Source organism: Sminthopsis crassicaudata, chromosome 2, assembly GCF_048593235.1.
Source record: "Sminthopsis crassicaudata isolate SCR6 chromosome 2, ASM4859323v1, whole genome shotgun sequence".
Lineage (NCBI taxonomy): Eukaryota > Metazoa > Chordata > Mammalia > Dasyuromorphia > Dasyuridae > Sminthopsis > Sminthopsis crassicaudata.
In genome coordinates this window covers 244,918,158-244,946,131 of record NC_133618.1, presented here as the reverse complement: position 1 = coordinate 244,946,131, position 27,974 = coordinate 244,918,158, and the positions used below count along the sequence as shown (strand labels likewise).

The 27,974-nt window shown below is 39.0% G+C and overlaps 1 protein-coding gene across 1 annotated transcript; it reads right to left on the bottom strand.

The window, feature by feature from the left end:
- Nucleotides 1-638: 638 nt before the first annotated feature.
- Nucleotides 639-24,482, bottom strand: NPEPL1 (aminopeptidase like 1). The gene is made up of 12 exons (XM_074288698.1): nucleotides 24,157-24,482; nucleotides 22,392-22,577; nucleotides 20,891-21,058; nucleotides 19,645-19,734; nucleotides 18,520-18,601; nucleotides 17,366-17,508; nucleotides 16,660-16,737; nucleotides 5,074-5,174; nucleotides 3,745-3,868; nucleotides 3,217-3,393; nucleotides 2,290-2,400; nucleotides 639-1,572 (listed from the first exon to the last, which is right to left on the bottom strand). Exons 1-12 carry the CDS (start codon nucleotides 24,304-24,306, stop codon nucleotides 1,417-1,419), a joined length of 1,566 nt encoding a protein of 521 aa, XP_074144799.1. The 5' UTR covers nucleotides 24,307-24,482; the 3' UTR covers nucleotides 639-1,416.
- Nucleotides 24,483-27,974: the final 3,492 nt, after the last annotated feature.

The window sequence follows — 27,974 nt, the reverse complement described above, 5'->3', positions numbered from 1 at the left end:
CAGTTATTAGAATTCATATTGAGAAATGAAGCTAAACAGACTAGTCCAGAACTTTCATGTTTGTTCTCCATATGCAAACTGATTAGGAAGAATCAAAGAAAGCATTGTATCAGGACTGGACACTTCAGGGAGATTGCCATAAGCCACTTCTCTGGGCACCTTATTGCTGGGCCCAGGCCTGGATCCCTAGTTGTAAAACACACATGAGGGGTTAGTCCATAATTCTCACAAAGGAAACAGGGAGCTGATAGAAGATACAAATTAATTCTGAGCACTTATTTTATGTAGCCAATGATATTCTCAGAGTCTTGTTTTCCCAGAGGACCTAATTCTTCTAGGATTCTTAACATTTCCATCATATGTAACTTCAGCCACATGAGCTCTCCATTCATGTAGCGGTATAATCTATCCATACTTAGTAAATAATTCAGCTAGTAGAATTACTTTGGACAAAAAACCTATTCTTGATGGGGATCCTTAGGAAGATTAGTATGACAGAAACTCCATTCACCACACTCATACATTAAGCTTTTCCATTTTGGTAGGATTTGCCAGAGCTAGTTCTTTGATGATATACAATGTCAGAGAGCTCAAGGTCACCCATACACCAATATGATAAAAAGACAAAAGTCAAAAAATCAGTCAGAGAGAATTTAATAAAATCTTAAGTAAATTATAAGTAGCCAGAGCAAAAGAATCCTTTTACTCTGTAGATGAAATTGATTCTCAAGTCTGGATCCATCATAGTTAATATTTTCTGTCCTTCCAAAGGGAAGCACTAGCTGAAGTCGTGGCCTGGCCTAGGCTCTGTGCACCTTTTCTCTGGGCAGCAGGATAAAAGGATAGGTAGAGCACTTCACAGAAGGTGAGAGACCTGCAGCCAGCAGTGGAGGCTATGATGTGCTAGGCATTGGGACTGCTGATGCTAGAAATGCAATCAGGGTAGCTCCTTCCTCCTGTCTGCATTTTGAGAAGCAGAAGCTTTCTCAAGAACCTGAGTCAGAGGACCTCATGAAAGCAAAGTGAATAACTCTTTGCTTGGTAGCTGCTTTGCAGAACCATAGACTCAGAGCAGAGAGAGGCTGAAGTGAGGTCACAGAGAAAGGTCATGCTCTCCTTCTTTTCTTGGGAGTTAGTGAAGTTTGCAAAAGCCAAGGGAACCGAATTGTTAGGTAACTGTGTGAACCAGCAACTCACACAACAAGAAGCCCAAACAACCCCTGATCCTCCCTTCCCTCCCTCCTAACCCCCCAAACCTCTTAAAAAGTAGGAAGGAGCAATTTCATCATCATGACAGTAAAAAAATCCCAATATCTAATGCAGAATCTTGCAGTTGCTTAAAATTAATCAGTGCAAAGTGAGGTAAGAGACCCTACAGGTGTCTGGGCCCTGGGGGTGGGCTAAGGTAGGAAAAGATCACACTAGGCGCCGCCTTTTGCAGTCTCTCTCCATGTCTCCCTGAGGATCTGCATCTTCACCCAAAGGAGATACCATGTTCAGGAGTGGATCTTCAGAGGCTCCACCAAAGAGAGATAGCAAGAGAGCCACACCATAGCCTGTAGCTCGTTCCCCCTAAAAGCAAATCAGTTACACGACTGAGTTAAGAACATGAAGGTGTTATATAAATATCATAAAGAAGGCAGTGATTTTGCTGTTGCTACTGAGAATCAAGTCATTGTAAACCAATTTTAAGTTTTCTTTGGATAATCAAGGACTATTTTTGGGGGGAGGAATAAAAATAGCTATAACAGGTTTATGGCAAAAGGCTTCCTTCAAGAATGACCATCTTCTACTAGGCAAAGAAAGTTAAACTCAGCTTGTCCACATCACTGCCCTTCTTCCCCCAACTCTGGCTTTCTGCTGGGCCAGGAATATAGCAGGAGTTAGGCCCCTAACACACTGAAGATCATACACTAAGGCATCCCAGTGGAGGAATACAGGTCATGTGTCAATTGTTCTGTTCCAGGGAGACTCAACTCCAGTGGAAACCACTCACAGTGACAGTCTGAATTACTCTGAATGAGTCTTAAAGATAGAACATGCTTCAGGTTAACTTGAATCACAGCCAAAAAGCCAAAAACCATCCCAAGAATATGGAAGGAAAAAGCTTTGGCTGAAAGAAAAAAGAGAGGCTTTTGCATGAAATATAAATATAGGATAGTTGAAGAAACAATTTAAAAACAAATCAAGAGACAGGAAGAGAAAGCAAAATCAAACACACCTATAATAATGAGGCATAATTTAGAAAGAAAGGGTAGAGAACAAGGTAGAGAAATTTCAGATACTCACTGCATGCACTGGGGAAGCAATATCCAGGTGGACCCATATGCCAGGCCAGTCAAAGCCAATGTGGGAGGCAATGAAGAGTCCAGCACAGGAGCTGGGGCTGTTGTCTCGGTCCTGGGAAGAGTTTAAGATATTACATTCTGCAGAGAAGTCTTACTGATCTGCAGAAGATAGGTGAGAATTTATAAAAGGCCTCATAATTCTTAAACCTAATCAGGTACCACAAGTGAGTGACAGTTTTCTGGTGCCAATATAAAGCTCCAGAGCTTAAGTCTGTCTTGCTTATTTCCAAGAAGTATGGATACTATTGTCTTGGGAAATTCATGCCACAGTAACCCAGATACAAAGCTCCTCTACGTTAAAAAAAAGTTTTACTGATCACTTATAATTCTAAGACCACCAGGATGAGGAGTGGGGAGAACGGGAACACAAAGATTTCCTATCAGACAGATAAAACACATGCAAATATAAACAAGTCTTCGATCCAAGCTATACTACATACCACATGTATACCTAGGTTACATCAGCATCCCTATTTCCCTCACTCCCATTTCTCTTTGCTCATGCTCTTCCCCTGAATCTGGAATATTTTCCCCTTCATTCTACTTATCCTTTAAAACAAGAAACCTTCACCTAATCACTATGCTTCCTGTCCACTCTAGTCAGCCCTACTGAAGAGCAACTATCCCACTCCCCTTATTCTTATTGTTCCCCTACCAGTTCCTGGAACTATGACCCAATCATAGCATGTCTTTCTCAGGCATACATGTATGTATGTTTGTAAACTTATATTCCTCAAGGGTAAAGGCAGCATCCTCCCTTTTCTGTGTATCTATTCCCTTATCAAACTCAGCTCAGACACCTTGATAACCTTATATGAGTCTCAGTCAATGATGCTAATTTGATTTAAGATTCTGAAAATGAACTTACTGCCACTGAATTCTTCATATCTGCAACAGCCGAGGTAAATTCACTGAAGTGAAGTTCTGGGCAATAGACCAGGGGGTGCACCAAGTCCCCACAGTTCCTCCCAGCTTTCACACATGCTGCTTCCCACTCTTCACTATTGGTGAGGACAGCGGCGTGGTACTTCCCTGTGGCAATTCCCTAGAATTGTAGGGAGGGGAGAATAGGAAGACAGGAAAAGAAAAGCGGGACAAAAAAAAAACAAAGAAATACAGAAAGGGACACAGAAAGGGATAGAAAGAGAGAAGATGGCTCACCTGTCTGTAGCAAACAACAGACTTCTTGACGACTTCAGCCTCAAACTGGTAAGGTTTGAGACACAGAAAAAACAGCAGCTTCTCCCTCTCCCCCACTAGACCTCAAGAAATTCCACTTTCAAACAAAGGGATGTCCTTTAGGACACAGGGAAGAAGTGAGTCATAGGATTGGCAACCCAAGCATTAGGAACATGGGGCCAGAGCCCTCTGGAGAAACCTGCCCTGCCTCCTCTACCTGAGCTCCAGTAAGTGTAGCCATATCTAGAATGATGTCAGCCCCTAGGTCCTTGCAGGCATAGGACACTCCATCAGCAAGCACCAGTCTGCCTTCAGCATCTGTGTTGTTGATTTCCACAGTCCTGGGGAGACAGAACTCATTCTAATTCTGTAATAACATTCTATGTCATTTACAGGCTCCCGGGGAATGGAAGTACCTAATGATAATCCCTTCTAGCTGCATGGAACCAATCTTAATAACAGGATCTCACAGGATTTTTACCACAATTCCAGTGAGCAGATATTGTGATGCCCATTTCACGAATGAGGAAACTAAGTCTCTGGAAAGTGAGGGGGCTTGTCCAAGAGGAACAGATGGTAAAACTGAGACTAGAGCCAGTGTCTTCTGAATCTGAGCTCAGGGCTGTATCCATGGCACCACACTATTTCTATTTAGCTTAATTTGAGAAGGGTCCTCCCACCTCAGGAAGGTATCAAGTCAAAATGTTCTCAGTCTTGCTGCTGCCTGGCCCTAGACAAATTTACCTGCACATAAATGAGCACTTTAGAGCCAAAGTTCTTTTTGATGGTAACTGTAAATGGGGATACTATAGCCATACAATCTTGAAAAATTCCTGAATCCAGAATCCTGGTTTCCAATCTTGGGTCTGCAAGGTACTATTCTGGTTCCCTGAGGCTTAACTGAGAGTATACCACCTGCTCTTATCTACATCTTAAGGGAAAAGTAAGCTGACAAGAAAACACTTTGTCAATAAAAATGCCAGATCAGCATTTTCTAAACTATCCTACAAAATTCTGATATTCTGTGATGTGACTAGGGTACTATCAGAAAAATTTCAGTCCTAATGATTATTCCCTTCTAAAATATTAACTATATAAGTACGAATCAGTTTTAAAAATGCTTATATGTGTTTCTGTAGGCAGGCTAAATTTTTATTATTACATTTTCTTTGACCATCTTTATCACTAGAACATTTCATACCCCCAGCTTTGTGATCACTGGACAGCCACTGAAATGTTCTATGCTTTAATTTCTTCAGCTGACAGAGTAGGGGCTTCAGGATCTACCAATTCTATTATCCTAACAGCACCTACAGAGTCAGTCAATAGATAGGATGTAAAGTATTCAAAGTAACTCACTACCAAATAAGTTTATAGATACTGTGCTATGAAAATGCAGAGGATTATTAATGCTTATAATACCTCTGACAAAAACTGGTGATGAAAATATGCACTGGATAAAATGGGGAGAAAAGAAAAGATTGAATGATGAATACAAAATTATATGGAAAAGGTGCATTCAAGGAAAGTATGGAGACAACCTTACTTTCCTGAGTACAGCAGGTGAATGTCATCAGGTCTTGTTGCATTCGGCCCCACAGAGTTCTCCGCCAAGCAAAACACAGCATGAAGATTGTCTTTGAAACCCTGAAAGAAGGTACATTTGATGGTTGGGAGTAACCAGAGTAAGATCATTTACATCCTGTCAGGACTTGGTTGGAACATCCCTACATCATGCTCATGCTTTATTTTCCTGCTGGCCTCCTCAGTCCTGCAGGGAACTTCAGAGGGAACAAGGCAGTGGGTATGAAAATCAAATGGGATTTTTAAAGTCCAAACATTCATGAAAGACAACTTCCAAAAGAAGCTGACTACATGGAAGATGAATCATCCAAAGTCAAAGAGTTTTTCTGAAGCTGAAATGAAGGTAGGGAGTGAAAAGACATGAATTTTTAGCTTGGCTTTGCCTCTGAATTCGTGTTTTTTTCTTAATAAAGAAATTGGACTGAGAGCAAGCAAGAGGTAGATTGGTTTACCACCTTACTAAAGGATTCTTAAAACATTGTCTTGAAGGAACCATTTCTCATCTACCTAGATTGCAAATTTGGCCCATGGCCCTGACAAAAGCAAAATGCTTTTTTAAAAAAAATCTGTGCCAGAATACCCTTGAAAAAGCCCACCTACTCACTTTTCATATCCTTCCCTCATACTGAGCTAGGAGCAACCTCCATGTTTTTCCCAAACTCTGGAATACTTTCCCCTAACCAAAAATCTTATTGCTAGCTTCAAAAAGCTCTAAAATAAAGGCTAGTATCAGACCAAAAATTCCTCCTTGTACCCAGGGTTGACTATTCTGCTCAACTGCAGATGTGAAATGTAGCTACTAATCTTACATGAATCCTCTGTTACTTTAACCATCATGAGATGCAGGTGGAACATATTCCATTTTATAGATGGGGAAATTGAATCTCAAAAATTAAGGTAACTAGCCTAATAATGCAACTAGCTCAGAAGTTGAAACTAGAGTTAAGTTTTTAACAATGAAATAGGGGGCTCTGGGAATGTGATTCATGGAATCAGCAAAGACAAAACGCATTTTAAAATATGTCCTAGACCCCAATGATTAAGTGACCAAAGAATATGAAAAGTTCTCCAAAAAAGGACTAAAAACTATTAAGAATAATATAAAAGAAACACAAATCTATAGAACTAAGATTTCACCTAATACCCCACAACTGCAAATTGGAAAAGATGACAAAAAATAGGAATAATCTTTTGGTTGTGGAAAGAGAGATGTACAAATCAGTGCTGGTGGAATTGTAAATTGGTATAGCCATTCTGGAAAGCAATCTAGAAAAAAAATGACTAAAATATTCATGCCTTTCAGTATGATTTTATGTACACATAGTCCAAGGTCAGAAATACAAAGAAAAGTTCCATATATACCAAAATATTTACAGCAGCACTTTTTGTAATACCAAAGAACTGAAGAAAAAATGGGTATTTATCGATTGGAAAGTTCCTAAATAAATTAGGTCACGCTAATATGACAATATTATTGTACAATGAGGAATAAATACCAAGATAATATGGGAAAAACTTAAGAGCCGATACAAAATGAAAAAAGTATAACCAGGAAGATAATGTACACAATGACCATAACATAACAATGTAAAAGGAAAAAGTAACAACAAAAGTCAAAATTGAATGGTGAAAAATTGTAATGACCAAGCTTGGTTCCTGAAGAAGAGATATAAAAATGTACCTTCTACCTTTCTTTGCAGTGGTGGGGCACTGTGGAAGGGGGACAAAAACATAAAGTCAGATCTGACTAACATGTAGATTCGTTTTCTCAAACTGCTTCCTCTCTCCTTTCCAATTTTGTTCCAAAGAATAGCTCTTTAGGTGGGAGGGCAGGAAGCAAGACAATGGGAAGTGAAAAACAATGTAAAAACAAAAGACATCAGTAAAAATTCAAAATAAAATTTATAGTGGCTCCATTGTGTCCTGTTAGAAGACCTAGATAGATGTCTCCCTCCTCTTTAGGAGAAGACAGAAAGGGATCAGCAGTTCCATAAACTGTTCTGAGATACATGGCTATCCTATAATGTGTTGATTAAACATCATGGTACTGAGCAAAATCCAAGTGGAATAATTTCCTTTTAAAGATAAAGTAAAAGCCCCAATAGATTTATTATAATATTATAAGGCATCTTTGTTATTTATTGAGAGAAGTTTAATCCAAGGCTTTCAAAGACAAATTTAAGAAATACTAATTGAGTGTCAACAGCATGCAGAATATTTTGCTAGGCTTAGCTTATTTGAAACATCATTTCTGTCCTTATGAAATGTACAGTCATGTGTGGGGTGGAGTAGGGAGGAAAGGTGTTGGAATAGAGGCAGAGAAAGAACACATAAGTACATCAAAGAGGTCTAAAATGCATACATGAAATATGCCAGGAAAGGTCAAACAAAGTACTGGTATGCTTCTTGGAGAAGGTTTATTTGAGATGGGTTTTAAAGGCTGAATAATACTTCACCAAACAAATTCAATCCAAAAGATACTTAAAAGTTTCTACCATGTGGCACTGATATAAAGGTAAAACAAAAAGCAATCTTTGATCTTAAGGACTAGAGATAAAAAGAAAAGCAGATACATGATAATTTCAGGAGGAGGTAAAAAGAGCTAACAACTAAAGGCTAGTTTAGAAAGTTAGTTGGTTAGAGGATATAATCCTGGAATTAGGTCTTGAAGGATGTCAAATATTTTTAGAGGGAAAACTTTTAGAGGAAGAAGTACAGACCAGCCAGAGGCAAGGAATGTAATGTAGAGTTCTGGGGAAAGTCAGGAGGCTAATTTGGCCAGAATGCCCAACGTGGCTGATCTGAGCTGGAATCCTTGGAATGTAGACTAAAATTACACTGGCGCAGCCAAGATGGCAGATTAAAGTCAGACATACAGCTAACCTCTCCCAGCATTCCTCTCTAAACAATTTTAAATAATGTCTCAAATCAAATTTTGGAGTAGCAGAGCCAACAAAAGGTCAGATGAGACATTTTTCCAGCCTAAGAAAACTTAAAGAGTTGACAGGAATATTAAGAAAATTTAAGAAAATGGCAGAAAGGTTGGAGGCTTTCTGGAGTCATACGTGTGTGGTGGCAGCAACAGCAGGTCCAGTGGTAATGACACTTTCAGGAGCTGTCAGCCCAGAGAGGGTATGATCAGACAACTAACTAACTGGTCAGAAAGAGATTACAGGGGACCCTTTGCTGACACTGGCTACAGCTGGATCTGACTGGTAACTCTACTGCTCATATACAGTTCTCAGTCACAATTCCAGGGTGGAGAGGAGTTCCAGGGTTGATCACAAGGGAGTAGGGACCTTTTCTGGATGAACAGAGCACAAACCAAAAAAGCAATAACCATACTTCTCCCAGTATCATATAATATCTTCAAAAACTTGCGGACCCTAGAACTAGCTCTGAAAACAAAAGTACAAAAAAACCTTTAGTTTGGAAGAGAAATTCCTCACCCCAGGCAAGCAGAGGCCAACTTGAACATAAAGTACAAAATCAAGAAATAGAGGGGAAAATGAGTAAACAACAACAACAGTTACAAAAAAGAATCTGAACACAAAAAAGTACTCTGATGGCAGGGAAGCCCAATATGCAATCTTAGAACAACAATATTTTTTAAAAAGTTACAAACAAAGCTTCAAAAACAAATGTTAATTGGACTCAAACCTAACAAGAATTCTTGAGTTAAAAAAAAAATAACCATGGTAGAGGCAAAATTGGACAAAGAAATGAGTTTAAAAGAAAATTATGACAAGATAATTAACAGCTTGATAAAAAGAGCACAAAAAATACTGAAGAAAAGAATACCTTAAAAGAAGAGGGACAAAAATCCACAGAACTTCTTAAAAAGCAGAACTGGCCAAATGGAAAAGGGGGTATAAAAATTCACTGAAGAAAAAAATCCTTAAAAAACAAGGATTGACTAAATGGGAAGAGATGCAAAATCTCTCAGAAAAAAAAAATCCTTAAAAATTAGAATTGGATTGGACAAATGGAAACTACTGACTTAATGAGAAAGAACACCTTAAAAAAGAGAACTAACCAAATTGTAAAAGAGGGACAAAAATCCACAGAACAGAATTCCTCAGAACTCCTTAAAAAGCAGAACAGGCCAAATGGAAAAGAGGGTATAAAAATTCACCGAAGAAAAGAACTCCTTAAAAAAACAAGAATTGACTAAATGGGAAGAGATGCAAAATTTCACTGGGAAAAAAATAATTCCTTAAAAACTGTAATTGGACAAATGGAAGCTACTGAATTGGACAAATGGAAGCTACTGACTTTATGAAATAAAAAACAAACACAGAAATACCAAACAACATAAAATCAAAAGGATGAAAAAACAGAAAATGTTATGTCTCATTGCAAAAATGAGTCTGAAAAATAGACAGAATAGAAATAACAAGAATTATTAGATTACCTGAAAGTCATGATCCTAGCCTTCATATTTCAAGAAATTATCAAGGAAAACTTGATATTCTAGAACCACAGAGCAAAACAGAAATTGAAAGAATCTGCCAATTGTCACTTGAATGAGACCCTAATATGAAAACTCCCAACAATTTACAGCTTCTACATTAAAGAAAGAGAGGGCTTGGAATATGATATTATAGAAGACAAAGGAGCTAAGAATACAACCAAGAATAACCTATCCAGAAAAACTGAATGCAATCCTTCCAGAAGAAATATAGATATTTAATGAAATAGTAGGCTTTCAAGTGTTCTTCATGAAAAGAGCAGAACTAAATAGAAAATCTAATATTGAAACAATGGAAGTATAAAAAGGTAAGCATGAAAGAGTAATTATAAGGGACTCAATAAAGTTAGACTGTTTCATTCTTACTTAGGAAGGTGATACATGTAACTCCTAAGAACTTTTATCATTATTAGGCCAGTTAAAATGAGTTCATATAGAGGACATGAGTGTGAGTTGACTATGTTGGAATGATTTCTCCCAAAAAATGAAAGAGTGAGAAATAGATGCACTGGGAGTTGGGGAGAGGATTGGTAGAATGGGAAAATTGTTCTCAAAAAAAAAAAAAAAAAAAAAAAAAAAAGATGCACAAGGAAGAGTTTTTAACAATGGAGGGGAAAATGAAGGGAGGTAGGATAGGCAATGTTTGAATCTCACTCATTGGAATTGGTTCAAAGAGGAAAGAATACACACACACACACACACACACACACTCAGTTGTATATAAAAATGTAAGTTACCAATAAGGAAATAGGACAGGAAGGGGATAAGGGAAAAGGAGGAGGGATTTTAAAAGGGAAGGGAATTAGGGAAAGCAGTGGTGAGAGGCAAAACAGACTTTTGGGAATGGATAGGATAAAAAGAGAGAAAAAGGAAGAAACAAAAGAAAATGGGATGCAGGGAAATACACAGTTAATTAGCATAACCATAAATGTAAACAGGATGCTCACCAATAAAATGAAAAAGAGAATGGATTTAAAACCATATGTTATATGGTTTCAAGAGACATACTTGAAAAAAAAAGATACACGGAGTTAAAATAAAGAGTGGAACAGAATCTAATATGTTTCAGCTGAAGTAGGCAGGGGTAAAAATCATGATCTCACACAAAGCAAAAGCAAAAATATACCTAAATAATCAAGGAAACTACATTAGGTGAAAAGTACCATGGATAATGAAGTAATATCTAAATTTTTATGGCAAGTTTCTCTGATAGAAGCCTTCTTTCTCAAATATATATTGAATATAGAAATGAGTCAAATATATAAGAAAAAGAGCCATTCCCCAACTGATAAATGGTTAGAGGATATGAATAGGCAATTTTCAGAATCAGAGATCAAATCTATCTATAGTAATATGAAAAGATGTTCTAAATCACTACTGACAAAGCAAATTAAACAACTCTGAGTTACCACCTCACATTTTTCAGCAATGACAAACACTGGAGGAGATGAAGTACAGTAATGAACTACTGATGGACTAGTGAATAGGTCCAAATCATTGTGGAGAACAATTTGGAACGATATCCAAAGGACTATAGAACTATGCATACCCAGCTATACCACTACTAGATCTGTATTCCATAGAAATAAAAGAAAATGGACCTATATATATAAAAACATTTGTAGCAGCTCTTTTTGTGGTGGCAAAAAACTGGAGATTGAGGAGATGCTCATCATTTGGGGAATAGCTGAACAAGTTGCTCCATATGATTATGACAAGTGGGCTGTTTTCAGAAAAATATAAGAAAACCTATGTGAAGTGATGCAAAGTGAAATAAGAAAAAATGAAAGATCATTATATACACAGCAATACTATAATAATGATCAACTGTGAAAGACTTAAGAAATAATGATCCAAAATAAAGGACAAAGGATGAAAAAATGCTATCCACTTCTAGAGGAAGAACTAATTTAACTCTGAATGCAAACTGAAATATATTTTCTCACTTTATCAAGTGCTTTACTTTGAAATATGACTGAAATATGAAAATATATTTTTCAAGATTTCACCTGCATAATTGATAGTATATTGTTTACCTTCTCAATGGGTGGGAATGGAAGTGAATTTGGAATTCAAAATTTTAAAAAGGAAATAATGCCTAAAATAAATAATAAAATAAAATGTTAAAAAAAATTTCTTTAAAGTCACACTGAGAAAGAGTTTTAAATTACAAACTGAGGTGTTTGCCTTTTTTCCTAGAGAGGATAGGAAGTTGTTTTTGGTTCTTGAATAGGGAAATGAAATAATCAGACCTATCCTTTAGTAAAAGAATATTAGTAGTCTTACTAAAAGTGACTAAAGATGACCAAGCTTACTAATTGTGACGTTTACTAAAGGTGACTAGCTTATAGAGCCTGGATATTGATAATTCTACTTAGGAGGCTACTGAAATAGCTCAGGCAAAGGGCCAAAAGGATCTGTACATTTGATGGTGGCTGTATGAGTTAAAAGAGAACGTGAGAAATGTGGTGGAGACACAATAAACAAATCTTAGGAACTGACATTGGCTAGAGGGGGCTAGGGAGAGGGAAGAATTGAAGATGATTATAACAGCATTAACTAGAATTACTGAAAGGATGATAGTAATATTGTCTCTCATTTCATAATCCTGTTCACAATTCCTAAGCTTTTTGGACTTTTGTTTTGAGGATAATATACGGTGAGTTACTTTCAAAATCTCAAGACTGAAATAACCATGTAATTTTGTTCTGTTATAAAGTTAATTAAAAAAAAGAGAGGTATAAAAAAAGAGAGGTATAACTGACAGTCATCAGCGTAAAAATGATAACTGAACCTATGAATATAGACAAGATCACTAAGCAAAGAGTGATGATCTAAGACAAACTGGAGAGGACACTTCAAGTTAGGGGCAGGACATCGATAATGATCCAGTAAAGGAGACTGAGTAGTCACATGGGCAGGAGAAAGTAGTGAAAAATCAAGGAGGACATAAAAAAGAGGGAGTTGTCAACAGAGAAGTCAAGGAGCATAAGAGTTTAGAAAAGACCACAAAATTTTGCAGTAGAAAGATCATTGGTAACTTTGAAGAGTGCAGTCAGAAGTCAAGACTAGAAGGAAGTTGAGGTGTGAGAGGAAAGCAAATAATAGGAAGGAATGTAGACTTTTGTTTGATTTTTTTTTTCTTTTTAAAAGGGAGGTGAGAACAAGTAGCTTGAGCTGATGTAGGACAAAGGTGGCTCTGGCACATTTGTAGGTGGCAGTAGGGAAGATATCAGACTGGGAGAAACAAAGTTGGGATAGAGGGAGAGGAGACATTCCAGAGTCCAGGTGAATGGATTATTTATTGTGGGCAAAATATAAGAAAATGTAGAAAAGAACAGGGGTGTTAAGAGGCATAGAGTATTCCACCTTAGCTAAATGATGGGGGAGATAAATAAAATAAAGTTTGAAAACAGGTAGGTGAGGCTGGTTAAAGACTGTACAGGGCTTTGAGTGAAGAGTAATTTGAATTTTTCTTGGTAGGTAATAAGAATATCACTGAATATTTTTCGGTGGAGGAGTGACAGATCTATATATAAGGAAGATTATCTGATTTCTGGTAAAGAGAATGAATTGAAAAGGGGCAGAGAATAAAGGAGGCCTATGAAGAGATTATATCAAGAGTCCAAAAAAGGATGATTGGAATGGAAATAAGGAGAAGGGGATGTGTATGTGAGACACTGCAGAAGCAATAAGATTTGGCAACTGATTGTGTATGAAAGCTAAGGCAGATGGAAGAATCAAATAAAGACCTTGATACCCATATATTCAGTTCCCCATCAAGATTCTCTCCCTTAATATCCAATAAAAGGAATGAAATGATCTGATAAATTCATCCATCCTTTAAATAATATCTATATATGTTACCTTTCTCAGAGATTACTGTATGTGTAAAAAGAGATCATAAGGACAGAATGTAAGCTCTTTGAGAGAAGGAACTTTTATTTTTGTCTTTTTATCTCTAGGCCTTAGCATAGTAGGCAATTTGTTTTGGTGGAGCAATTGGCGCAATTTAAGTGACTTGCCCAGGATCACACAGCTAGTGTTAGTTTCTGAGAGTAGTTTTAAACTAAGGTCCTCCTGATTCCAAGGCCAGTGCTTTATCCACTGTGTGATCTAGCTGCCCACTTTTTGTTTATTTTGTTTTGGTACACAATAGGCTCTTAATAGATACTTGTTGATTGATAGCAATGGTTAAGATCAAAGAAATTAATTACTAATAGTGGGCTTTTAGAAATCAGCATCAAAGGACTTTTTCCAGACTTTTTCATTTTGCTGATGCTAAATTCTAAAAATCCAGATTTCTATAAAAAAGAAAAATGCAAGCTAAATGGCTACTGGTTGTTGTGCCCTCCCAGATGAGTTACTCTTATTGAACTTCCACAGAACTGAAATAATAAATGTCTCTTTCAACTTCCTCATCTTGGCCACATATCAGAAAACCAAAGTTAATACTTTCCAAAAAAGTATTACAGTGAACAGAGTCCATTCTAAGATTAGGCCTTATTTTACTGAGAAAATTTTTATAAGCTCACTAAATCAAAGAACCTCCACAAAATCATTAGGTAATTCACTGAAATGTGAGAGAAGGGAAGGAAAGATAAAAACTGTTAAGGCTCCATCCTTTATAGCTTTATCTCAGATGCTTCCTTAGATGTCTGAAATTAGCTTCTTTTAGGTGGATAAAGCATCACAATTTTCACAAGGTAGAAGAATATATTAATTGGATAAGATCTTTGAAACCAGCCAGTCAAATCCCTAATTTAATGGACAGGAAAACTGAATTCTAAAACCTGAATTCTACAGAGGGGAAGTCACTTGTCCAACATCATTACATACATTAGGTTCCATTTCTAAATGATCAAAAGTTTAAATTGCTAACCATAGAATTAATGAGATCTAACTATATGTCTCATTACTCTTTTATTTATAACCTTCCACCCTGAAGTAGCTTCTACAAATTAGTATTTATATATCTAATATAATAAATCAGTCAATATCAGTATCTTAAAAATGTTTTATAAGTTTGCCTGGGAAGAAAAACTTCCAAGCCCACAGGGGAAATACAATTACCCACCTTCACCTTCATTTAAATGCAGCAGTCTCTAGGTGCTAGAACTCTGCATGTAATTTACAACTACTAGAGATGGGAAATTCTATCACATTAGTAACTGAACTAAGATATTCTCCAGTCCTCTCCAGTCTGGTTTCAACTGTAGGTCTCTAATGATTAATCCACAAGGTTTACATTTTCTTTAGCATCAGATGGGTCTGGTATGGTTTCAATACAAAGTGAAAAGCATAATTCAGGGCTGAGGAATTGGAAGTTGGCAAGTGGCCACATCTTGTGCAGATTTCCCACATTAATCCAAAAGGATGAAGGCTCTTTTGAGCCTCTAATACTTCTTGAAGGGAAATCACTGCTCAGTAAGTCTAAGTTATCTCTAATTTAAAATGGAGATAAGGGCCTCTTTGGCTGCATCAGACTGTTTTCCTTCAGAGTGGTTCCCAATTGCTATTTCTAGCAGCAGCTTTATGCTGATCTCTTTCCATTTGGCCAGGGGAAGAAACTGATAGTCAACCCACTGCTGAACCATGAAGTGCTGGCAAAGAAGTTCTTAGCCCATAGGCTAACCCAGTTGCTCAGATAAGATCATTATCTACTTCTAAAAACCCCTTTCCCATTTGAATCCAATAGTTTTTACATAGTTATTAATTTGGCAAGGAATTAAATTAATGCCAGGATTGAAGGGAGCAGTCTACTTTGGTCCAAAAAGGTTTTTTAGGATTAAACTTAATATCCTCTAAATAACAGAAGACTCATTCTGAAGAATTAATTTTAAATAAGTTTTTTCCACCAGGTTAATTTAGAAGCAAGTATGCTGATGTCCTTTTGTCCGGGGAAGAAAATCATTGTAAAAACTGGTGACAAACACTATAAGCTCTCAAGGTACCTGCAACTTCAGTGTATCTTACTGGATCCTTAGGAATGAAGCTGAGCAGTGCTGGCTTTTCAACAAGGCAAAATCCTTGTTCCTTTCCATGTTGTGTTTTAATAAAGGATGATGACTGATTAGAAAGGCTGGTGTTTGATGTGAGAGGACAGTGGAAATCTTTGGTGAATGACAGCTTAAGAATTTAGCAAGTAATATTAATTTAAAATTCTCCATGTTTAATTAGCTCTTAAAACTAAATATCAAAATTGTTAATGAGTTGGGCTCGTGTTTGGTTTACATCCACAAACTTTGTTTTTCTGGACCTATTGTCAACTTAAAAGTTAAAATGTTTCCTGGCTTTTCAGCTTAGAATTTCAAGCAGAATAACCTCCTCAGGTCTGCAATTTCCCTATCTGCAGGAGTAAGCTTTCTTTCTGTTGAACCAGATACTCACCTACTATTGGATTTATAACTCAATCTCCTACTACTGATGTAAACTTAAAAGATAAGTTATCATTGCTATTCACCACCTTGATTCAATCTAAGGTCTACTGCTGGAGCCAGGAGCTGCAAACATCCCAGCTCTGATACTTACTAATCATGTGACCAAGGATGGATAAATCACTTCATTTCCATCAAACTGAGCTAATTCTTACATGATTTCCCTCATAACTGTTCATTAAAAGGTGAGTACTTTACAACCCTTGAAAAGTTTAGTTCAATTTTGACAAAGACAAGAAAAGGAGGAAGTGATACACAGGTGTCTGGAATAGAAATGGTTCCCAGGCTTAAGAAATAAATGAAAATTGAAAATCATCTGGTCTAAATGTTTCAACACGGGGTAAATGCAAGGACACTTATTGTAGAGTGGTTATATGGAACCAGTACCAAGGCTACTAGTTGCATGTCATGGGGGAATCATCCCACTTGCCTAGTCTCATTTTCCTCTGGAAAATAAGAAGACTGAATGAGATGCCTTCCTAAAGTTTCTTCCAGCTTTAAAGGTCCAAATCTGTGCCTCTATCATCATTTCTGTTACTGTCACCAAGTGTCAGGGCTTAGATGTCTGGGTAGATAACAGTAGAGGTGCCTACAAAGCTTCCTCACTACAGGATGAAGACAGCTACTAGACCTCACTTACTTGTCTAATGGCAGCTCTAAAGGCTCCCAGGACAGCTGCTGCTCCTCCACAGTCACGCTTCATGCCAGGCATGGTGGTCTGTCCGCACAGAGGAAAGGAGAATAGGTGAAAAACCAGCCACAGTCTTAAAGCCCACTTAAGACCTCAAACACATGGTCATAGGTAAAGTCCTACCCTCATAGGGTCCTTTCCACTTCCCTCAGCTTCCATGTAATAATTCTGTGATCTCAAAACCACCCTTCTCTCTAATGACTTATAGTACTCAAGGTAGCAGCAACCTCACTGAGGTCCCAAGCAAAACTGGGAACAGAACTGGAAAAGGAGGAGAGCATTGTTCTAAACTAGCTGCTTTGTTATCTCAAGCTCATTACTGGTCACACTTCTGTCTGGGCTATGGGGTATTTAGCATGAGCAGAGTTCTGGGCTAGGAAGAAGTTTCAGTGGGGGCCTACACTCAAAAGAAGATCCTCCCCAAACTATGAGACCACTGTGTCAGAAACAGAAAATGGTACTAAAACCATCAACTCCTCAGCCTGGGCACTGACTCTGCCCCTATATTGCTGATGCCCCTTATATCCTCTTCCCAATCCAGCTCTTCAGAAGCATGTTCCAGACTCCTTCGGCTCTAGGAGTAGGGGCACCTCAGACAAAGATGCCTCAGACTCTTGCCCCAATATAGCCCTCAAGGCCAGTCATAGGATCTCACCTTCCCTTTAATGCTGAGTCCCCCGGTGTCATAGACAATGCCTTTACCAACCCATGCGATGGTCTGAGTGGCACCTTCAGGCATGTGACTGAGAACCGCCAGTGCAGGGGGGTGCACAGCAGCTTTGCCAACTCCATAAATACCTATTAGGCAGCAGAGAGATCCATTTATGAAGCCACCACCAACACAGTCCTGACCACAGTCACTGGCTCACACTTGTAGACATTCAGGTATGTGCATGTTGTTTCTCTCAACAGATTGCAAGCTTCTTGAGGACAGGAATTGCTTTTTTTCTGTCTTTGTAATCAAGTACCTAGCACAGTATCTGGCTGTTAAACTATTAATGTTTAATAAATCCTTTGATCAAAGGAGGGTCTAACAAAAATTCTCTCAGGCCATCTGAGATGAGCAGCCACCTCTCAGGAGCTTTGGACTCCTCTTTTCAGCACACTCACAGTGTGATTCAAGGGATGCAAACTCATATACAGAGGGAAACTCGGAGGTCACCTCCACCTGGTCTATCCCAGAAACTATACAATATATCCCCAAATAGCATTCAGAGTGTCAAACTCTCAGCCTTTTGAAAATCAGGTTAAAACATAGTTAAGAAATGTTTAATAAAATAAAAACACAATGTTCATTTGAAATTTTCTAAGTCAACAAGTACCTGAAAAGATCCATTTTTATTTGAGTTTGACATCATTGAGCTAAACTCTACTTACAGACCTCAAATGAGGTGAAACTCACTGCCTCCTAGGGATGTCCCTTTTGGATAACATTAAGTTACTTGATCCATATCTAATTTTGTCATCCAAAGCAAAGTACTTCCTGGGGCCAAATCTTTTCCAGATAAATTCTTTCCATTTTTGCTCTTCCCCCTCCAAAAATGACATGGAAAATAGAGATATAAACAGGATTTTAATGCTCAATGGAACAAATAAACCTTCAGAAAGTGACTGCCTCTTTTCTCTTACAGGATTTGCTTTGGCTTACACCAGAGACAGGCATATATTTTCCTTCTGATCTTATGTGAAAGATTGAATAAAATGCCTTTGTGACAACCTAACTGTGTGGCTGACATACCTAACTCAGGAGAGAGTTGCAGCTAGATGCACTGAGGCCAGTCCTTGGCAAGAATTCATCATGGGACCTACCTCCAAAACCTCTCTGTTTTAGTTCTTCATCCCGGATGATGGTTGGAACTATTCCCAGGTCTTTTCCAACTTTTTTAATTTCCTAGAAGTTTTTGTAGAAAAAAGAGAAAAAAAAAGCTACAGATGGATTCAAACTTACTTCTCTGAACACAATGAACTATTAAATGTTTTTTGAATGGTTGAGAGCACCTGCTCCTCCATGCCTAGCCAACAGCCACTAACAGTCACACAGAATCCAAGGACAGTGAGGCGGCATCAAAAAGGAGGATCCTCATTTCTTTGAGTTGGGCCGAGATTAAACACTAGAGGGAGATCATGATGCTTTTAATCCTACCAGGGGAATTATAAGAATGACTAACACCTCTCTAAAGGCCAAGGCACCCAGAAACCAGGAGAGTAAAAGCTTTGGAAAAACCATTGACTGTAGGTTTACCTGAATGAGAATACTGATTCTCCTTTGCCTTCCTAATTCTCCTTTATATGCCTCCAAAGAGTCTTGCTTAGGCCCTCTTGACTTCAGTTGTGTTCTTATGGGTTATATCTCCCAACATCCCAACCAGACAGTAAACTTTTCAAGAGCAGGAACTGTATCTTCTTACATATATGAATGCTAGAGGTGGGAAGAACCTTGGAAGTCCTCCAAATGGCGAAATCAAGGTCCAGAGACTTGCCCCAGGACTCAAGAGAATTGTCCTCCTAGGTCTATGGGTTGGAGAGCTGGAAGAGACCTTAAAGGCCATCTTAGCTGAACCCCTTCCCCTTCCCTTTGTAGGTGAAGAAAACGAGGCTACAAGAGCTTGTGTTCCTAAATGCTACGCCAGGAATTGACCCTGGATCCAGCTCCCTTTCCAGGTGCCACAGGGGCTGGGCCAGAACTACCACAAGGTCCCTACATGGCTGCACAAGTACATGCTGAGTATTCTCAGTAACCAAATCTAATTCCCTGTGCACGAGAGGTGCACCATTTGCTGATGATTATGACTATTCTGAGAATGGAAAAAGCTTAGTCAGCCAGGAAGCTTTTGATAAAGTTACCTTACTAAGGCACCATTCTCTTATTCTCACTCCATCAAATTGCTTCTCTTCCCTCCCTGCAGCCCAGTGTGCCATGATGGCATTACAAACCTCAAGAAAGTTATCTGTGTTCATCTCATTACAGGGTGTATCAACAATTCGGGCAGCCAGCCTCACACCTTCAGTTGCACTGGTCAAACACTGGAAACACAGAAGAGCCACAAGGATAAGTTAACCAGAGGATAAATGAATCAGCTACCCATTAACTAAACACACAACAGCTGAAGAATAAACCTCAAAGTGAACATGTCACAAGACAGGTTATAAGTCTGTTGATTAGACTCCTTGAGGAAGGAGATAGATGGTTTCAAGTCCTCCTCACCCACCACAGATTCCCATCTCTTTCTAACTCCTGATATTAAGCTGGCTACAACATATTGAACTGTTAACACAACTTAAACAACAGGGAAAAGATAGGCGTTTTGTAAAAGATGGAATTTAGTGGAACAGTATATCTGAAGAGGAACAATCACCTTTTCCTGAAGAAAGAGGGAAAGGAAACAAACTATCTTTGCTCCATGCTGATTTGGAAGAAGTCAATGTTAAAAGGAAAAATAAAAGTGGAATCACTCTATGGCTGCTGATGAGAGATAGGAGGAAAATGTGGAAACTGGTGAGTTTCCCATCAACTTTTCTGGCCTTTTCCTGGAAAGCATGGCAGACCATGCATTGGTAAGGCTCAATCAATCCCATGCCCATTCTCCAATTTACTACCAAATTTGCTGAATTAGTCTCAGTTCATACTGAGTTAAATTTTTTTTTTAAGTGAAAGGCTTATTTGCATTTTACAATTTAAATATGAACTATATCTATGTAACCTTTTCTGCCCTGCCAAAATGCCCCCACTACCTTTCAATTCAAATGCTTTTTAAGGAAAATGAATGAGTTGTGGTAGTGTATGGTAAATAGTAGAAACTATCTACATGTTGAAATTGCAGATGTTATTATGAGAACTATCCTAGGCCATTACTCATCTATCCCTGTTATAACAAGCCAACAGTACATAATGCACTAACATCACAAAAGTCATCTCAAAGGTAATAAGAGACATTCTTTCTCTGAAGGCCACTGGTAGTAACTCCCTAGCTAGAAAAAAGCAGATGTGACAATTATTTTTTTTATTAGAAAACCAAAGGTCCAAGAAAGTCCAAGAAGCTATACTCTGAAAAGACCTTTTTGATTTCCTTAGCTCTTCCTACAGAAAATGAGGATAATCATTCCCAGGCCATGAGTCCTAATAATGATTATCTGTGCCTGAACTGAGATCAAAATGAAATAATTGGAATCCAATACCCACTTTTAGCGTAGTCACTTCCACCGGGCCATTGTTTTGTCCAACCAGGAAGAACTCCACAGTGACAGTCTTCTCTGTGCGTCTTGAGGCACTAGATCGGTGTGTGAAAAGGGGGAAAGCTCGGGCCAGGGCACAAGCAGAAGCAAATACTTCTGATCGTTCACAGACCATCTGCAACACAAAAATGTGGAAGTGAGAGAGGAGGGAAGAAGTCAGAATGTAATTGACTAATTCCAGGGATTATGAATCTAAGATTTTTCTTGTTTTGTATTTTGGCTTTTACATATGAATCACATTCCCACCCCACTGGCCAAAGCTCTTTGAGGCCAAAGGCTGTTATTTTTTTTTTTTTAAGTGAAAAAAAGGATTTATTAAGCACATACTATGTGCACAACATTATATTAAATGCAAGGGATACAAATAGCAAAGTAAGGTAGACTGTCTTATTTACCTTTTCATTTTGCTCAGTACTTACAACAACAAAGTTGAACAAAGCAAAGACTTAATAGATGCTTGCTGAATTATAAGGGGGAAATCTTCATTTAAAATATGAGAATGTAGCCCTGACAATTTCCAATATAGGAATGTAAGTGAATTTTGTTAACTGTGGTGAAAAAAAATCAAAACCAGCTATTCCAATCCATGTCTTGAGGAGCCAGATGAAAAAAGAAAATCCAGACTACAAGAAAATGCAACATTTCCTACTAAAAGTGAACTCCCTTGCCAGTACTCCCTTGGAGAATTAATGGAAAAGTTTTTAATTTTTAATTAAATCATTTTTCTTTCTGAAAAAAGTGACATGAAGAATAAATCACAGAATTATAAAATTGTGGACCCTGAAAGCCATCTAGTTCAAATGAATGACAGTGTAGTGAAATTAGCAGAGCCAGGGTATTTAGCACATAAACATTAAGCATTACATAATAAACAATAAACAATCTAATAATTTACAGGATGACCATGGTAATGTAAAAGAAAAGAACTTTGAAAGACTACAGAACTCTGATGCTTTGACCAATCATGATTTCAAAGGAGTAGTGATCTTTCCTCTGGGCTGAGAATGAATGATAAAGTACAGAATGAAATATATATTTTCAGCCATGGCCAATCTGCTGAGTTAGTCTGGGGGGAAGGAGAGCAAATGTTGAATTAATGCAAAATGACATAAAAATAGAAAGAAAAGAAAGCCAATAATACATGAAAAAGATGCCAAGGAAAATTTTTTTAAAGTCCAGAATGTGACAAGACAATTTTGACACTCTTGTTAAATTTAATAAATATTTTAAAAAACACCTAGGTAACAGAAAATCACAGTTTCATATATCATCCTCTTTTTATTTTGTTCTTTGAACATGAGAAATATTTGTATTCATTACTGTTACTCACTGAACAAATTATTAAAAAAAAAAAAAAAAAAAGTGAAACTTCTCAAGGGAAAAAACAAACAAAAAACAAAAATATGCCCATGCCTAATTATTCCTTCAATTTTCCAGGATTTACTTACCAAAATGCATCTGTTGGTCCCCCCTGGAAGGCAATTTCTTACAAGTCGGGTGATGAACTGGGCTGCTGAGGGACTATTGTGCCGACTCACTCGGGAAGGAAGTGCTGCCACTGTGGCATAGTTCAAGTAGAGAGGACAGCTGTCTGTAGGATTGGGATTGAGTGTGCCTAACGCAGTCTGCCAAATCTGTTAGGAGGGTGGAACAGAGAAAAAGAGAGAGCAGACATGAAAAAATCAGAATGCCAGCAGTAAGAGACATTCCTGTATGTGAGACTGTGCTCTTCTAAAAGGCCATGCATTTTCACAGTTTCCCCATGGCAGCCACTGTTTGGCAATTAGAGAGATACATCACATCTTGCTGGAGTTAAGTTTCTTTCCCCATCAAGTTCTTTCCCATTGTAGGATTTAAGCAGATGCCTCTGGTCAAAATTAAAAGGCCAAGATGAGGCCTGGTTTCTAAATTTTTCTAAATTACAAATGGTTTGAGTCATGTTAACTGATGTCTTTGGAAGGAAGGAGCCAATGGCTCCATTCCAAAAATACAAATTGAAAGCCAGATCCTGAAGGCTCCAAAATGCAAAATCAGATAGCAGAAAAACTTCAAAGCTGGGCCTCTGGTAACAGGATCAGGAAAATACAAACCCCTTAGAAACTCATTTCTTGGAGAGACTCAAATCTCAGGCTTTTTTCTCCCTCCTTTTTTCCAAGTGACATTAAAAGAGGAAGAAGGGGAGGAGTCGGTCTGGGTGACATCACTCACATCCTCAAAGAACCTCAGGACTACAGATACCCTGGAGAGCAGCTTACCCAAGCAGAAGGCAAAACCAGAAAAAGAAGGGGGAGGGGAAACTATGTTTTGGGTTCAGGGTTATCCTGTTCTGAGCACCCAACTCAGGATTCCAAGGAGATGTAAAATTGGGGCTGAGCTTCCAAAAAAAAAAAAGAGAAAGAAAGAAAGAAAGAAAAAGAAAAGAAAGAAAGAAAGAAAGAAAAAGAAAAGAATCAAAAAGAAAGAGAAATGGCCCCTTCCGTAAAAAGGTCAGGGTATCGAGTAGAAAGAACATAGGGCAAAGAGACAGAAAAAAAGGCTTGTGGGCCCAGATCCCTCTGGCCTAAGTTTCTTCATCTGTAAAAGGAAGATAAGACTTAGCGTCCTCCCTATCAAACAGGGTTAAAGAGAGCGTGTGTCTGGAAAGGAGGGCTCCAAAGCTGTATACAAAAGTAAGGGGTTCCAGCGTTTAAGGGAATGAACATTTCTTTCAAATCACTTCATCCCCAACCTAATCCCGTACACAGAGCCAGAGCAGAGGCTGGATGTCCGGCTTGGCCCCTAGGCCTGTAAAGAGGGCTGCAGATAAATCCTAATCATCAGAGGGGCTGGGGTTAGGAGGGGCCACTTCCAAGGGCCATGGCAGAGCCTTCCTTCCTCCTCCTCGGGTCTGGGCCTTCCCTTGCACCTCCGACCCCGGGCGGTCCAGACCCTTGGCCTGGGTGAGGCTGTAAGACTGGGGGGAGGGTGGATATTGATGGGGAGGGTCCCTGTGGCCCCAGAGTCGATGGGGCGGTGAGACTTGGAGAGGGGATGCATAGTGGCCCTTAGCTACAGTGACAGCCTCCCTCCGAGGGCTCCAGATGGAAGAAGGGGAGTCCATGGGCCCAGGGTAAGATGCGGGGGGAGGGAGGAATAGGCGGAACTTGGTGCACGGTTCGAGGAGGGTAGCGCGCAGCCCCGCCCGGCCCGGCCAGGACCCGGGCCCCAGCTCACCTCCTCGGTGACTCGGGGCTGCAGCTTCCCGCGGAGGTGACTCCAGGGCACGCGGTGCAGGTTCTGCAGCTGGCCCAGCAGCAGGACCGGCCGGCTCTGCGGGTCGGCGTCCCCGGCACTCGCCACGAACTGCAGTCCCACGTTCGCCATCTTCAGAGCCCCGGCCCGCCCGGGCCCCACCGCGGCTCCAGCGCCGCCCCGTCCCTCGGTGCCCGCCGGCCGTGCTCCGCCTTCCCCTAGTTCCCCCACCGGCCGGGGTTCTCACGCTCGCGAGAACTCGGGCCCCGGCCGGTGAGGAAGGGGACCCGGTGGGATGGGTTCTGGTTGAGGGGCGGGGCGAAGGAACGGGGCGGGCTTCTCCAGGAGAGAGGGAGGAGCGAACATACGGGGCGGGGCCAAGTAAAGTGGGAGGCGGGGCGAAGGAACTGGGCAGGTTGGTACGAAGTGGGCGGGGCGAAAGAGGGAGAGTTGTCTGCAGAGGAAAACTGGGAAGAACTCTTTGAGGAGAGCAGAGCCGGGTGAACAGCGATCTGGGAGGACTCTCTTGATAGATGGGCCCTGAGGAGGGGTAAATGAGGCTAGAACTGAGCTTTCCTTTGCTAGGCATTCTGGTGGCTTTTGCAACGGGGGCAGCGCAATATACCAGTTCTGGTGGGGTCAGGTTGTCTGGAGTAGAGGTTTCTCTGAAGGAGGATAAGAGATGCAAGCGGCTGACTTGATCTATTGAGTAGTTTTATAGAATAGAGAGAAGAAAAGTGTATGAAACGTAGTCTAGTCTGCAGTTGGGCTCTCAGTAACGTTACGCTTCTCGAAAACGCCAAGGCACCAATTCCAGGAGCCTGGAAAGGACAGAAATTGGAGAGAATAAGCCCTTCCTTTAGTCTTCAAAGCCAGATGTGGATTCCCTTCTTCCCATCCCTCTTGGAGTATTTGGGGAAACCGTAGCCTCAGGTAACTGCTCTCTCCAAGGGCAACCCCAATTCCTGACCTCCCATATTTCACTTTTTGCGTTGGAAAGGTGGACAGATTGAAACAGATTCTGATCTACGGTAAATGAAGAGTAGATTTAAAAAGTCGCTCCCTACCTCCACTCCCACCGCCCCTTTACCTTCCCTGCAACACTCTCTAGCTCCATGTCCCAGCTGCTACTCCATTTCTTCTTTGCCTCTACCTATCACGTTCTCTAGCCTCACTTCAAACCTTTAAAGCACCTGGTTTTCTCCAAATAAAAATAAACTAACTACATTATCATAAAAAGGGTAGAAGTTGGATGTGTTTTTAGAGGCAAGTAAAAGCTACAGAAAGCTAGTATTCAAAAAAAGGCCCTTTGATAGTGTGGAGACTCCAAGGCACTCTGCCCTTGGAGTCAGAACCAGACATCTGTTTCTAAAATACACTGACTGTGGGTACCCACATATGTGGATATATTGTTTCCTTCCCCTTAACTTTGTATCACTAGAGGTAGGGATGTAGTAGCAGTCAATGATTACCTCTCAGTGCTTCATTTATATACATGTTTCCCTTTCACTGTTAACGTTATAGGTCTGGGGGAAAAAAACATCTGTAGATAATCTTTTTTCAATTTCATTCTTCCCTGTTTAAATCTGTTAATTAACTACTTTTTAGAAAGGATTAATGTTTCATTTCTATGTCCTTAAAACCACACTGACTGTGGCATTGAATAAACCTTACAAAATTAAAATTACATAGTTTCAAAGTACTTTTGAATCAATATTTACTGAAATTTTGAGAAGTAAAATGTCTTGTCCTAATTTTTGGATTATCTGGCTTTGTTATTTAATATTTGTTTGATTTTCTGAAAGTCAGTTATTTACCTTCTTTGGCTCATAAAATGAAAGGGGGTTTGGACAGATACTCTCTTAAGGTTGGTTCCAGCTCAATGTCAAACAGAAAAGTTGTGAGATCAAATGAGATATTTGTAAAGTGATTAACAAGATGCCTGGTACATAATAAGCACTTAAAAATAAGTGCTTGTTTTCTTTCCTCTTTGTTGAAACTACCTTCCTCCATATGTGTGGTTTGTCCTCAGCTCCTAATGGAAATAGAAATATTGTCACTGCTCACTGCTGTTCTGGAGAGTTCTGCTAGACCACCATGAGAAGTCCAAATTCACTGCTCTGAAGTTCACAAGCTCTTCCTCTGGCTGGGAGCAAGGAAGGAAAGAGAAAGGATAAGAATGCTTTTGACTTCCAAATATTTTCCTCACAAAGTCTTATATTGCTCTCTTCTCTATGCTGTTAGGGTCCTTGGATCCTTGGGTCCCAACTATTTTATAAAAGGCTCTTCTGGCATAACCTCAACCAAAAAGATTATTTCCTCCAATGACCTTTGAGGATTTCCTGAATATTCTTAATATACTTGAAGGATTGAAGAGAGGTTCTCACCTGGAAGAGGCAGTCACTGAGGTTGATTCAGTTAGGATGACTAGCTCTTGTTCATACTTGCTTCATACTTCTGATTGACTCAGGAATCTAGGTGACTGCCATTGTTATATTTAGCTTGTAGTCTTTTCTGAGATCTTTATCAATTAAAAAGCATGTATTCAACTTCTCCTAAGTTAGGATTTGGGGGAGGCAATGATAAAAATAAAACAATTTTTGTAGTCCTTAAGTTTACATTCTATCAAGGAAGAGAAGATTTGGTACATAGAGAATAAATAAATATTTAAGGGGGGAAGGGGAGCACCAACAATTTCAGGGAATCATGAAAGGCTTCATGAAGAAGGTAATGCTTGAGCTGAGTCTTTAAAGAAGGATTAGTACATCAGAAGTGAGGAGGAAGTGAATTTTAGGCTTATGGTTGACTCGGTATAAAATAGCACAGATGAAATATCAAGTGGAGAGGGTACAAGGTGGGAGAAGTAGATTCGAGTTAGATTATCAAGGACTCTAAAAACAACACAATTTATATCTGATCCTAAAACTACTAAGGAATTCGTGGAATTTATTTAATAGAGAATGACATGGTCCTACAAAATTCTAAGGTATTGGGGGGGGGGGGGGAAGACTACCTACCATGGAGTCAGATGACTTGAATTTCACTCATGTCTCAACTGTTTACTAGCTGAATGGCCTTACATAAATTATTTAATCTTTTAGAGCCTCAATTTATTCATCTATAAATGGAGATAACAGTGAATTGTTGATAGTTTTCTAAAACACAAATATAAAAATGTGAGTTATTTTATGTAAAGAATTCTATATTCTTATTTAATTTTGCATCCTAACAATTATTTTGGTCTTTTAAAAAAAAATTGTAACTAACAAACACTGTTTCTCACACTCATCTTCCCCTTAAATAGATTTAGAGCAAAAAACAAAATCAGATGCAACACAACCCTTACAATAAATATACATAATCAAGCAAAATAAATTGGGGATGACCAAAAATGCGCATTTTATTCTGCATCTTCGTCCATCATTTCTGTGCCAGGTGAGCTGGCATACTCCATTACTGGTTCTCTAGAATCATAGACAGACATTGCATTGATCAGTGTTCTTAAGTCTTTCAGTTATATTTTATAGTGTTGTTTCACTCTGCATCAATTCATAAGATTCATCCTAGGTTTCTTTGAAATTATTCCTTTTATCATTTCTTATAGCACTAGTGTTCTATTAAATACATGTAATATAATCTATCCAGACATTTTTTAATAAGCAATCCTTAATTTTCATCTCAGCCACTACAAAGAAATTTGTTATATTTTTTGTTCACAAAGATTATTTTCCTCTTTCCTTGATCTCAAGTATAAGCCTAATAATGATATTAATGAGTCAAAGGGAGTGTATACAATTTAG